At 50.6% G+C, this 14,335-nt stretch overlaps 1 protein-coding gene across 1 annotated transcript; it reads left to right on the top strand.

Moving 5' to 3' along the window:
- Positions 1-320: 320 nt before the first annotated feature.
- On the top strand, positions 321-12,362 carry LOC132227640 (keratin, type II cytoskeletal 5-like). Its single transcript, XM_059682978.1, has 9 exons — positions 321-1,049; positions 2,895-3,103; positions 5,320-5,380; positions 6,161-6,256; positions 8,481-8,645; positions 9,430-9,555; positions 10,038-10,258; positions 10,858-10,892; positions 12,126-12,362. The coding sequence occupies exons 1-9, from the start codon at positions 579-581 to the stop codon at positions 12,326-12,328; spliced, it is 1,587 nt and encodes a 528-aa protein (XP_059538961.1). The 5' UTR covers positions 321-578; the 3' UTR covers positions 12,329-12,362.
- Positions 12,363-14,335: the final 1,973 nt, after the last annotated feature.

Here is a 14,335-nt window from a genome sequence, read left to right as displayed (position 1 = left end):
CTGTGTAAAGATTAAATGAAAAGGCAGGTGTAAAACAGCTACCCATGGCAGCCACTCAGGAAATATTAGCAATTTTTATTGCCCTCTACCCTCACAAAGTTATTATGAGAATCAAATGACACAATGATTGCAACTGACCTGCCACATGGTCTTGCACAGATTGAGTCCTCAACAAATGGGGTTTCTTTATAAGTGATAAGAAGTGCTTGGGTTCAAAGTCCAAGACCTGGAAATCAAGAAGAGAGGAGCCGATGAGACGCAGTGGGAGTGTCAACAGCATGTGGCAGAGAACCTGGGCAAGTGGGGGCCTCAGGACCCAGGCCTGCCCAGGGCTCGAATGCCCAGGCCCAGTCCTGCCCTAGGTAGGGAGTTCCCATGATTATTAGCGGGGCAGGAAGATGGGCCGTGGCCAGACATGCCATTGAGATGAACTCAACACAGTGGTCTGTGATCTTCTCCGGCCAAGCCCAGTTCTTCAGGGGATAAAAGCCAAGGAGACTTTGGGACAGTTAGACTCTGAAGCCTCCTCATCCCTGTGACATTTTTGCTCCTCTGACCCTCTGCCAACAACTCCCACCATGGCCCAACGATCCTCTATCACCATCAAGTCAGGGGGCACTCGGAACTTCAGTACTTCCTCAGCGAACTTCCTCCCGGGCTCCCGGACCAGCTTCAGCTCTGTCTCCATGACCCAAGGCGGGAAGAGATTTGGAGGTGGCTTTGGGGGTGGCTTTGGAAGCAGGAGTCTCCATGGCCTTGGGGGCAGCAAGAGAATCTCCGTCAGTGGGGGCTACCGCTCCAGCCGGGGCAGCTTCGGTGGCGCCGGCTATGGGATGGGTCTTGGCGGCATAGGGTACAGAGTAGGAGCCTGCAGCGGGTATGGAGGTGGGATGATGCCTGGATCTGGGGGCATCCAGGAGGTCACTGTCAACCAGAGCCTCCTGACGCCGCTGCATCTGGAGATCGACCCCTCCCTTCAGCGGGTGCGGAAGGAGGAGCGGGAGCAGATCAAGACCCTCAACAACAAGTTCGCCTCTTTCATCGACAAGGTGAGAGGCAAGTGGGATCCTCACTAGAAACGCTGGGGGATCTCTGCTCTCTGTGCTTTTCTGAGGTCAACTGTGTCTTGCCCAAGACCTGTGATCCTGGGGTGGGAAGACTGCTGACAGGGTGGAGGAGGGGTGGTTTCCCACTTTGTTGAGGTGGGAGCAGAAAAATGTCTACCTCCAGGCTCCTGAGCTTTCTGACCCACTGCAAAGACATTGCTCTTTTGATGGATTGTGATTGTGTACTGGGCTTACAATTAGATAGTGAAAGGGCATCCGTTTGGAGGGAAGGCAATAAAGGAAAGAAAGATTACAAGGTCAGTCCACAGAAGTGGGCTGAGGTCACTTTTTCCTGCCGAGTGTAATAGGGGCAAGCCCTCTTGTGGCAACCCCCCTGGTGATTTGGGCATGTCTGAGAAGCTGGGTGGTTGGCCAGGGGCTGCTCAAAGTGTTTCACTCTTTTCTTTTAGAGAGAGGAAAGCTGTGACTTCAGCCCTGGGTCCCCCCCTTGCTATGTGGCCTGGAATCCTAGGGATTTCTCCAGTTTGGGGAAAGATATAATTCTATTTTGGATTCTATTTTGCCTCATCACCCCTGCTTCACACCTGAGCTGGTTGTTTTTGCCTGGGAAGAACCAATTCAAGAATGTGGATCTTTTAGACTCCACACCTGGGATATAGAAGAAAGTGCTAAAGAGGCAACCAGCCCAGGTCTCATTTTTGGCTCTACTGCTAGGAGAATCCCTAAGTTCTTGGGCCTCAGTTGGGTTGGATAGATGGACTCTGAGGTGCCTTTGCAGGTCTAACAGTCTATAAATGCCTCATCATATGGACCCAGATCTTTAAATGTGTAAAACCTAACCACTGAGGCAATGGTTCTTCTTTAAACCCATGTGTTTAAAATTGGCCTGGTGTTTGTATCAACAGCTGTGAGATTTCCAGGAGCCTGGCTCTGAGGGGAAAAAATGCTATTTTAGATTCATCAGGAAGGCACATAGGAACCAAAGGGTGGTTACTAAGGAGGAACTTAGAGCCAGGACTGCCCTCATCCCTCTGCAATGGAAGAGAAAGCTGGTGGGGTGGGTGCATTTGTCAAAGACCCTCAGCAGGCAAATTGCCATCTCCAAAGTCTTGGAGGCTCTGTTCCTTCATTCTCTGAGGTTGTGTGTCATTCCAGCTGCTCCCAATGAAAGGACTTTGCTTAGGGAGAAAGGTTTTGCATGTTTTTCCAGGCTGAGGGGCAGATGAGTGCAATTCAAGGAAACCAAATTTGTAGCACAGGAGCACAGAGGACCTGAGAGAGCAGAGGGAGGAAGGGCTTACCAAGGCCACACAGCTAGAGAGACACGGCTGGGATTGTGTCCAAATTCCTTCAATACAACTCCAGAGTGACCCATTCCAGCATTCCTGGAGGGTGTGGGCAACTGAGTCCAGAGTCTAGATCTTGAGAAATCATGTTGGAAAGAAAATAGACAGGTTGAATGTTCTCCTAAGAACTTCCTGTCCATTTAATGGGAATCAAAATTTCACCCAGTAATGTGATGGGAGAGTGTTCTTTTCTTCATCTACAACACATCAGCATGGTTTGGTGTGGTCAGACAGTTTCCAGTCCCTCTGGCCCTCCTTGCTTCTCCCACCTCCAAATCAAACCACCGCCTCTCTCCCATCGCACTGATCTTTGCTTGACTCTCTACCTTCCGGGCTGAGAATGATGAGAAGGAGCCTGCTACCTGGACTCTGAGGTCTTACAGCCCCACCCCTTGCACTGCTGGAGGGTCCTAGATCCCAGCGCTCTCTGAGAGGTTGCTGTAAGGAAACCCTCACAGTCTCTCACCTCTGACTGGGGCAGGTGCGGTTCCTGGAGCAGCAGAACAAGGTCCTAGAGACCAAATGGAGCCTCCTGCAAGAGCATAAAACCACCAGGGCCAACATTGAGCCCATGTTCGAAGCCTACATCAACAACCTGAGGCGGCAGCTGGACAGCCTGGGCGGGGAGCGGGCAAGGCTGGAGACGGAGCTGAAGAACATGCAGGATGTGGTGGAGGACTTCAAGAACAAGTGAGTGGACACTCAGTCAGCTCCTCCAGAAGTGCCCAGTGCAGTGGGGAAATGGGACACACTTTGGGCACCGAGGTTACTCGGAAAATGAACTGGGACCCTAGGGCTTTGGGGAAGGGCTGGGGTTATACAGGATGATAACTGACATGGGCACAGAGCGCATGATATACACAACCTGAAAGATTCTGCAGTTGAGGAAAATAAGGCTCTGAGAGTGACTGACTCATTCATGTTGGACACGAGTGGCAACTTGTGGGTTAAGAATTAAGCCTATATAATCTGACCCTTACATTTGTTTCACTCAGTCCCATTGCTAATTTACATAATGTCCATGCATTTGCCCCAGTGCTGGCCAAGGGGCAGGGAAAGACCCATACATGCTGCCTTCGCCCTGGAACCACACACACACACACACACACCATTAAACATATAGTATCTTGTGCCTATAGACATAAGTAATTTCTTCTTTTTATTGTTCTAATTTATTTCTAATTGTCTTGGTCCAAACAAAATAAGTCATTTTTTTAGTTACTGTGTGTGTAACATAGTAAGAGTTAAGGCTTTAGAGTTGCACTAATATGGTAGCCACTTGCCACATGTGCCTATTTAAATTTAAATTCATTGAAATGGAATAAAATTTAAAATTCAGCTCCTCGATCTCACTAGCCACATTTCTGGTGCTCAATTCACACATGGCTAATGGATGTGGATACCGAGTATTTCGATGATCACAGAATGTTCTATTGGACAGCAGTATAGAATCTAGTCAGTGGCATTAGGATCCTGGCTCAACCACTTACTTGCTAAAAGACCTAAAGAAAACTAACTTCTGTAAGCTCCAGCCCCTTTGCCTGTTAAAGGGCATATTAATAGTATGAGCATATTAAATCAAAACTTGCATGTAAACTACTTGGTAGGGTGCCCACTGCTTGGCACATAGTAAATTGTTAATAAGTGTCAGTTATTTTATTGTATTGATGTTTAGGTATATGTGTGTAGTGACAAGAAAAGCGAATACAAATGGATAATTTATAGTATGTGTGCAAATGTGGAGTAACAGGTTTTCAATCCAAGAGGGCTTCCTGGAGGAAGAGATGAAAGCTTAATGTTGAGAAGGAAAGAGGCACAGAGGAGTAATTGGGGGAGTATTGGAGCATGTGGCTCTGGTGATGTTCCTGTGGCAAGTGACTAAGAGGCCTGTGCAGGACCACCTGGTGCTCACCCTCTGGCAGAGGGCCTGTGAGCTGGGAAGCACAGGAGACCAAGGGCAGTATGGAATTAGGTGAAGAACAGATGTTCATATTTAGTGAAAAGGCTATGCAAGGAAATAATAAGGAAAAATAAATCAACAGGCAGTAAAGGCTTGTCTCAGGTCCTACTGGACTGCAGAGGCAATAAAAAAGCAGGGGAGATCTGGTTATATACATCGTGTGGGACTGTGCTTTGTGGTTTAAAAAAAAAAATAACGACATGCCATTTCATAGATGGGAGGGGCATCTATAGAGGTTGAGTGACCTGCCTGGGGTTACTGGGCTGGAAGGTCAAGGAGACAAAGCCCAACCACAGCCTTCAGAGCCGCTGAGCAGGTGGGACTCCCCGCTACTTAGACAGGTTGGGTAGAAAATGGGTCACCCCAGAGATCAGTGAGCAAGGAGGACGCTGCCTAGGGGAAGAGAGGAAACTGGAGAGGGGGGTGGGTCGCTCCTTTTAGCCTGAAGATTCAGCTTCCTAGGCCAGGGTCAATGTGGCTGAGAACGGAACAGAGAGGCAGGAGGGCATCATTGGGTGCAGAAGCCGCTGAGGCCTAGGACTGCACGCCTCCTACAGTTCGCTCTGTTCCTCCCCTCATGGCCTCTGTTTGGGTTGGGACAAGACCGCAGGGTATAAAAGGAAACATGCATGCCCCTTCATGGGGCCTAAGCTCTCTAAGGAGCAAAGCTGTGTGAAAAGCTCAGGAAGAATGAGGGCTGGGTTTTGTTGTTGTTGTTGTTGTTGTTGTTATTTGGGGTTTGGGCGTTGTGTAGAAGGGGTAGGTGGGTGTTGGTTGATATGGGATTTGGGGGGCACATGTGTGGCAGGAGAGCTCTGCTATAGCAGCACATTTTCTAGGTCTGCTCTGCAGACCCGCCATCTCCTACCCACCTACAGCCCTCCGGTTAACCTCACTCCCAGAGCCCCTGTGCCTAACATCAGTCCACGTCTGACCCTTCCCACAGGTATGAAGATGAAATCAACAAGCGCACCGTGGCGGAGAATGAGTTTGTGGTGCTCAAGAAGGTGAGGGGACAGGGATGCTCCCTTCTAAACCTCAGGCAGCCCCTTCCAGGAGTGACAGCTGCAACTTAAGCTAGTGGCCTTGCATACAAGGCTATTTAATTTGTGCAACCAATCTTGGGAACAGGTTTTACTTTAGAAGTGAGAAAACTCAGGATCAGGGAGGTTAAGCACATTGCCCCAGGTTATCCAGATATTCAGGATCCAGGGCTTCAAAGTCCAAGTCATGAGTCCCGACACCAGCCCCCTCCCCATGTGGAGTCATGTGCAGTGAGAGGTGAAGCAAATGAGCCTTATGCTGAGCTGAGTCTCCAGGATGTCAAGGCAGGCTCGGGAGACAGGCACAAGACAGGGATCAGTTTCATAGAGTTGTGGACCTTCCTGCTTAGTGGGGCTGGGGAGGGTGACAGAGGGAGGGGAGAATCAGCCAGGAGCTGAGCTGAAGGAGGGAGAATGGAGCAGTGGTGTATGGAGGGGAGGAAGAGGCGGAGAGTATGAGGAGGGGGAGAAGTCACCAAGAGCCTCAGGGAGAGGCTGGGAGAGCTCAGGGGCTCAGGATGGGGTTGTCCTCACCACATGCAGATGGCATAGCTGACGACCTAGTGGGCATTCCCTGAGAGCCCTGGTCCTCAGGGAATGGACCCCCTCCCATGCCAGTCCCACTCCATAGCCTGGAATAAAGCACTGCTTTCATTCCTGGGAGCTGAAGTTCTCCCGCCCGACAGAGGAGCTGGTTAATCTCGACTGGGTAAGACTCAGAGTGATGGCCTGTTCTGTGCCCAGGACGTGGATGCCGCCTACATGAACAAGGTAGAGCTGGAGGCCAAGGTGGACGCCTTAATGGACGAGATCAACTTCCTGAAAGCTTTCTACGAAGCGGTAAGCAGGGCCCACTGCGCCCCCTCAGAGGGGCTGGAGTCTGGGGCCCTCAGCAGGTCACAGAGACTACAAGCTGCTGCTCTGATCTCTTCTCTGCTCCCCACCCCATCCCTGGGTTGGAATTCATGGAACAGATGCTACTTGCCCTATCTAGAGAGAAAATGAGTTTCCATCTGGTAGTTGTGAGTCAGGTGAGGTGAGAAATTTAACCTTGACCACCTGTGCCAAGCATGTTCTGTCAGCCAGACAAAAGAACTTCCCATCATTGAATTATGCATGATTTCCATAGAACTATCTGAGCAACTGGCTCACCCATTTCAGCTTAAATTTACCTGTTATTCTTGGCTGCAGGATGATGCAATTATGCAAATCAAGTGACAGTTAGTGAGCCTTTAGATGCTTCTGGAAGCACACAACACATTGCCTGGTTCTCCTGAAGACACATTTTGTTAAGAGTCAGACGTTGTTCTTGGGGGCTGCAGGCAAAGCGCTGAGCAAACACAGTCAAGCCGCTGAGTTCTTGGAACTTCACTGCAGTGGGGGAGACAGGCAGCACAGACACAATACCATTTCAGGCACAGTAGGGATGATAAAAACATGACAATAAGGAGCAGTGGCAAGGCAGATGGTGGGTGATATCTGAAGAGAAATCTGGAGGAACTGAGGACCCAGAAATACAAAGAAGAGGCCAAGTTGGATGGAGTAGAGGGAGTGACAGGGAGAGTGTAGAGATGGGATCAGTGATGTCAGAGAGAGAGTGTAGCAGATATTGTGTGCCTCCAGGTAGGCCTGGTAAGGACAGGCGATATGTCCAGGGGGTTACATATGTTTGTGCCCAACAGAAGTTGGTCATGTTGTTCTAAGGACAGGATCATTAGCTCTGTGTCTTTGGATGGGTTCAATGTCCATCCAACAAACCACATGGGGCAAAAGGCACCATTTTCTCTGCTTATTCACCTTAATGCTAATGACCAGTGTGCTGCTGGCTTCTAATTCTGAACCAGCCCACAGCCCAGCAAGCCCACGGGTAGAGACCCCTTGAGCTACATCAGCTACCAGGAAAAAAACATTTGGGAAAGACAAATTGCAGGACACAGCAACAAAGCAATAATTTCTTGAAGCAGGAAATGTATGTACCAATTGTTGATAAAGAAAGGATGGGTTATTTTTTAAGATTTATGTTTTGGGCCAGTTATTCTCAAATTTCACAATGCCTTCTAGAGGTCTTAATAAAACATCAATTCTGATTCAGCGAATCTAGGGTGGGGCCCAGTCTTCCCAGGTGACAGTGATGCTGCTGGTCTGAGAATCATATTTTTTTAAACTAATGCTCTAGAGCAGTGGTTCTCAACCTTGGCTGCACATTAGAATCACCTGGGAATCTTTTTAAAATCCTGATTTCTGGGCCTCATCCTCCGGAAATTCTGTTTCTTTGTTACTAATGTTGTGGCCCCACCCCATAACAAAGAAACAGAATTTCCAGAGGATGAAGCCCAGAAATCAGGATTTTAAAAAGATTCCCAGGTGATTCTAATGTGCAGCCAAGGTTGAGAACCATTGCTCTAGAGGAATCTGAGGAGTGATCATTAACAAATTAATTGTGTGTTTATTGTTTCAAAAATCATCCTACATCGAAATGAACTATTTAATGCTCCTCCCTGGGACAGAGATGCTATCTAACCTGCTTTGAAGATCCAAGACTTGAATTTTTCAGTCTGGTGCCCTTTCTGCTGTGTCCATTTCCCGCCCACAAGGAGCGGGGAGGAGCACAGCTGGGAAACAAAACTGAGATGTAGCAAAGCTTTCTGGCTCCTTCTGACTCAGTTTTATTTCACAAGATGATTTCTTTATTTAGTGTGAAAGGCTCTTTTCCTCAGAACATGAGACATCATGGCACTGGCAGGTTGCAACAAGGTGCATTCCCTCGGCAATAGGAGTGACGGAGCAGCTAAAGTTATCTGTGATGAGTGGATGATAAAGCATGGGAGTAAACCCAGTGACCTCCCTAATATCCTTCCCAGCCCTTTTAGACCTTAGCAGGGTGCTACACCCTAACAGTGCAAGTTGCCCTTGATACCAAGACCTGTTCCAGGGGCCTGATCACAGTGCCCCAACACACATGCACACACACACACACACACACACACACACACATGCTTTCACAAGTACATGCACACACACACCTGCACCCTGCTTCAGCTCTCCCACTTGGACCCCATCACAGGAGCTGGCTCAGCTTCAGGACCAGATCTCTGAGACCTCCGTGATCCTGTCCATGGACAACAACCGCAATCTGGACCTGGACAGCATCATCGCCGAGGTCAAGGCCCAATATGAGGACATCGCCAACCGCAGCAGGGCCGAGGCTGAGTCCTGGTATCAGACCAAGGTGAGGTGTCAACATCAAGTCCATGAAATAATTGTGGAGAACTGGGATTCCAAAGGCAATTTAGATAAGAGCCTTGTCCTCTCATATGCCCCAATCTGATGGGGTTGAAGACATCTGAGTTCAGCTTGGGGCTTACCCTCTGTACTATTCTTGGGCTACACTGAGGGAATAGCCATATGAAGGCAGGAGGTAGTTAGTTCTTCTGCCCCAAGGAGTATGGACACACCTTCAACACCCTGTAGAAGACAGGCAAGGGACAGCTGGACAGTACCAACTACCAGTGTCAGGAGGAATGAGAGAGGGAGGGTGGGAACGAAAGGCAGGCTGAGCCTCCTGGAACCACCGGAGAAAGGTGGAACTGTTTGGAGCTGAGGGCCTTGAGGGGAGGTGGGGACAAAGGTTGGATTTGGGCCACACAATGAAATTTTCCAGTTTAGAGCAAACACTGAGCTGGGGAATCACTGGGGATATGAGATGTGGTGCAAGAAAAACAAACACAAAGGAGCTTTAAAAGCAGAGAGTTACAGGTTGAGAATGAGCTACCTGGTGTCAAGGGAGAGGGACAAAAGATGGGATCCAAGAAGAAAGGTCCAACTGTGGTGCGGAGCTGTAGACACAGAGTGAGAGCAGAGCCAGGGAAGATGGGGATGGATTTGATGGAGAATCAGGTGGAAGAGGGAGGGGCCTCCAAGTGGCGTATGGAAAGCCTTCTGGGCCCTGGGAAACCACCGCTTCCTTGTCTCTGGCCTGAATCTCCCTGCCTTCTGCCTCTCCTTCTCCCCAGTACGAGGAGCTGCAGCGGTCTGCTGGCCGGCACGGGGATGACCTCCGCACCACCAAGATGGAGATCTCTGAGCTGAACCGGCTGATGCACAGGCTGCGCTCTGAGATTGATAACCTGAAGAAGCAGGTAGGACTGACCTCCCAGAGGTCATCCTATCTAAGTCCCTGCACCCAGGCAGACTTGGGCCTGGTCTTAACTCAGCCCATGCAGAGTGAAGCCTCGTCAGATGAATGACCACCCAGGAAGGTGGTCTCCTGCCTCTCTAGGGGTGTTATAACCTTCTTCCTGAATTCTGTCCAACATCAATTCTTCCAGGAAGGGCTCTGTCCTCTGGAGGCATCCAAGACAAAACTTTGAACAGCTTTACTTCCCCACTATCCAGAGACATTCAGTGTGGAAAAGGACCTCCCAAATCATTGTCTCTATCCTGGCTAAGTCCCAAATTATCCAAGGGGGACAGAGATTAATCTTATTTTTAAATATGATGAAGCTCCAGCCTCCTTTGCATGAAGTCCATTTAAAAAAAATGTCCTCCATCTTTTTAACCTGAAGCCCACATCTTTCTGCATTCTCTGTGGATTTCACCAACTCCTGTGTCCTCCTGGTAGTGTGCCGCGCTCCAGGCCGCCATCGCTGATGCTGAGCAGCGTGGGGAGCTGGCCCTCAAGGACGCCAAGCACAAGCTGGCCGAGCTGGAGGAGGCCCTGCAGAAGGCCAAGCAGGACATGGCCAAGCAGCTGCGCGAGTACCAGGAGCTGATGAATGTCAAGCTGGCCCTGGACATTGAGATCGCCACCTACAGGAAGCTGCTGGAGGGCGAGGAGTGCAGGTGGGCTACCTTTTCCTCCCACCATAGCTCAAACAGACTCCACCAGAGCACTAGAGTATTGCCACAGAGGCCAAGAGCCCCACAGTGTCAAGCCCCAGGGAGAAATTCCAAGGGTAGACACAGGGTTAAAACACAGGTGCTCCCTGGAGGCCTCCTGAGATCACAGCCCCTCCCACAGCTCCTATTGGACCCAGGGCAGGAGACCAAGGGGCAAGGTGTCAGGGAAAAGTAGCCCATGACTACCTGGAAGACCATAAGCAGGGCCATGTCTGCCCAGACCCTAAGACAAATGAGGCCACACCTGGGACAAGCCTCAGGGGCTCTGTGTTGCCCAAAGATGCCTACAATCTAACTGCCCCTCTCTATCTATGAGCACGGGTCCCTCTCCCCATTCCTCTACATATTTTGACTGGGTTTATCTCCTAGATGCCCCCTGACAGATTCGCATTAACTTCCTTAGGCTAATGAGATGAATGGAAAGCTTGTAGCACAGTGCCTGGCACCCAGTAAGTGCTCTGTACTGATGACTCTAAACAAAAAGAACCCAGGGCTCTTTAAAGTCTCAGCAAATGTCTCTCTTTCTCTCCCACCTGCAACAGACTCACTGGAGAAGGTGTCGGACCCGTGAACATCTGTGAGTAAATGCCTTGAGATGATTGGAAAGTGGGAGACAAAGTGGGAGCTAAGAGCATCACTAACAAGGACTTGATGACTAGAAAATGAACAGGGTGGGTTAGGGACGTCATTAAGACCCTCTTAGGGGCTCTGTGGCGACCCCTTTTTTCTTTGGCCCTTCCTCCCAGTGGGTCAGGAGAGACTTGTGATGACTTCTCATCCCTAGGGCCCATTCCAGTGGGGTCATATGTCCACAGGAATGACTCCACCCAGGCCCAGGGGACCCCAGTTACAGGACAGGTCTACTAGCAGAGCAATGGGTCCCTGATTTTTCAGCTAGTTCTGGCAGGGATTCAAACTCACACAACTGACAAGAGGTTCTCAGATAGGTTAAATGTAAAAAGTCAAGCAAATTAATGGAACAAGCAGAGCAGCGACTGGCCTGGCTTGGCCTCAGGCAATGGCAGGGAGATGGGGAGGAATCATCTCGCATAATGTCCCAGCAGGTGGCATTCATGGAGTCCTGTGTCTGGGAAGTTGAATCCCTTGGGCCCCATGTGGGTCGGACCGAATTAGAGAGGCTGGAGAACCAGGATGGGGGAGAGCTTAATAGAATGAACTAGAATAATTCCCCTGAAGAAACATACACTGAGAAGGAGGTCACATGTTTGACAGGCTGTGGGAGCTGCTTTTAAAGATAGTGAGCTCCCTGTTGCTGAAAGCATCTGAGCAGAGCTAGACTCAGGATGCTGTAGAAGGGACTCAACTCCTGGGGAGGGTCATCTGAATGGCCTCCGGCCTCTTCCAGCTTGGGAGTCTATGACCCCCTCACAGTGTGGGGCCTTCACTCAATGAGAGCCCCTGGTGTAGATGAGGAGTGAACACAGCCTAGGAGCCTAAGGCCTTGGTTTCTGGCAGGGGTGACTTTGGGCTTGCCACTGGATCTCTTTGTGCCTCTAGTTTCTCCTTTGTAAAATAGGGGTGCTTAAAGTAATAGTGTCCTCTCAGGCCTATTGAGACAGTGTGGTCGCAGCTGTGAAGGCCTTTGAAAAGTGTGATGTCCTGTGCAGATGCTCACGTTGAGCAGCATGCGATGGGGATGGGGAGCTCATGCCCACCCTTAGACTCTGCTCCTGGGGGACTGAGGAGATTCCTGTGCCCTGAGGAAGTGCCATGGGCACCAGACCCGGGGAGGGTGGGTCTTAGGAAACAGGAGGAGCCTGCCAGTGTGACCCATGTCTTCTCTCTACAGCCGTGGTCTCCTCCTCTGGAGGCACAGGCTACAGCGGGGGCAGCGGCCTCTGTGTGGGCGGGAGCGGCTACAGCAGCGGCCTCTGCTATGGCGGTGGCAGCGGGGGCTTCAGTTCCACCAGCGGCCGCAACATGGGTGGCAGCACCTCCAGCATGCGCATCATCTCCAAGACGTCGTCCACCAAGAAGAGTTATAGGAGCTAAAGAGCCCCACCTGCCTCTGCTGCCTCCCCCACCCCACCCCACCCCACCAGACCCCCAGTTCCCAGCCCCAAGGCCTGCCGCTTTGCTGACACCCCCTGCACAAAGTCAATCCTGGCAGCAGTTCACACAGGGAGTGGGAAAGTGACCTGTGCATTCCAGGGTCACCTTGTCCATCCCTCTGCTTCCAGACAGGTCCCCACAGTGGGACCCCATTCACTCCCCATCCCAGGGCCTTCCAGGGGCTAGGGGCATCCATTCTAGCTAACGCTGATTCAACTGCTCTGAGCCAAGACCTGGGCTGGGTGGGACTTTGCCCTTCAGTAGCTTCCAGAGTGGGCATGCAATTGGGTCTTCCTCCTCCTGTCTGAGCCAGGTCCACTGTAACCACAGTCCTTCATGGGAAGCTTAAAATTGACCTTGGTGCTCCAAGAAATTGAGTGCAGTCTAGGCCATAGTTCTCACGTGAGCTTTCTCACACAGACAGACACTTCTCCTGCAGGCCGCTGAGACCAGGAAGTAATGCCAGCCCTGCCCACATATGGCCTCCTCACCTCCTTCCTTCTTGTCCTCACCCAGGACGCCAGCCACTTCCCCTGACAACCACCACCAGCAGAATATTTGAGAGAGAAATCAACACCCATTAAAACATTGCCAACTCTTGATTATTCATAGGAGAATGAAATACTTGTATCAAGAATCCAAACGTTCTCCATGGCCAGGGCTGCATTTGATAATATTTTATAGCCACATTCTTCCCAAATCTGCTTCATTTAAGCCAACATTAGAATTATGGGCCTGAACAGAAATGTCCTGATGCTGAGGGCGAGGAGGCAGGCTCACATGAAGGTGTGGGAGGCAGCTCAGCACCAGGTGCCTACGACAGACACACATGGGAAAGAACCCAATCAGCCTGTCCTAGAACTGCCCAAGGAGAGCCCTCCTGCAATGACCTGCAGGCACAGGACTTCTCCTCCTCTGTGCTGCCACATCACCTCTTTTCTGGAAAGTTTTCTTCCCTTTGTTACCCTGCTCTTTTCACCTTCTCTTTACCCCCTCAGACCTTTTCTACTCATCCTCTGACACCCAGTGTGTCTCCTCTCTCCCCCGCCCCCCTCCTCATCTCTCCTTATTTCTCTTTTCTTCCTTTCACTTCCCCTCTTTTCTGTTTGGCAATACAGTCCCTGCTCTTTCTCTCTCCTGGCCATTCTTCTATATTCCTGTCTCTGAAATGTCTAGCTGTGGCGTTGCCCATCCCCAGCTTTAGCCACTGAAACTCTTGAAAGCAGTCAGTCTGTCAAACACCCTGCCCTACAGGGAAGGCCCAAGAGAGCAGACTCAGAAGCAAGGCAGCTCTTCCTTAGGTATTCCCTGAGGATGCCTTGCTCAGCCCCTTAAAGGAAGCAGAAATAGGGTGTCGGTGGAATAGGGGAGCAGGGGAGGCACAGAAATATTGAGGTGGCCATCACAGGTGGTTTCCTATTTAGCTAGAAGACTTGTAAACCCTCAAAACACCTGCCATGTGTTCAAGACCAAAATGCACTCACAAGGCGAGGAGAGACGGGCTGCGTGTTGCCGGCATGAAGACAGGAGCGTCCACTGCTTCTGAGAACAGTCACTCCCATGCTAATCCTTTCAAACCTTTCTCTACTACTGGCTCCCTGTACCTGCCTGTTCCCTGAAATAGCTTCAATAAAATATCACCGAGCTCTCTGGGTGTTGACAGAGTCTGTCTTATCTCACATTCAAAGGGCAATGTTGGATCTGGTGTTCTCCAGAAGCAGGTGCCTTCCAATGAACTACCCTACTCTCTGCCCCAGAGCTCTGGTCCTGGTTCCAGGGAGTCCAACATGGTCATTGAGACCATGCTCTGGCCTGGATGTGTCCGGAGGATGCTCTCCAGTGTCTGCACTGCCCCAATGAACCTAGTCTCGCAGGTCAGCCCACTATCTCATTCATTCCCTCTGACAGGAGTCTGGAGGGGGTCTACTCCCTCGTCTGGCTTCTCAG

Source organism: Myotis daubentonii, chromosome 2 (genome assembly GCF_963259705.1).
Source record: "Myotis daubentonii chromosome 2, mMyoDau2.1, whole genome shotgun sequence".
Taxonomy (NCBI): domain Eukaryota; kingdom Metazoa; phylum Chordata; class Mammalia; order Chiroptera; family Vespertilionidae; genus Myotis; species Myotis daubentonii.
This window is presented reverse-complemented; position numbering and strand designations above follow the sequence as displayed.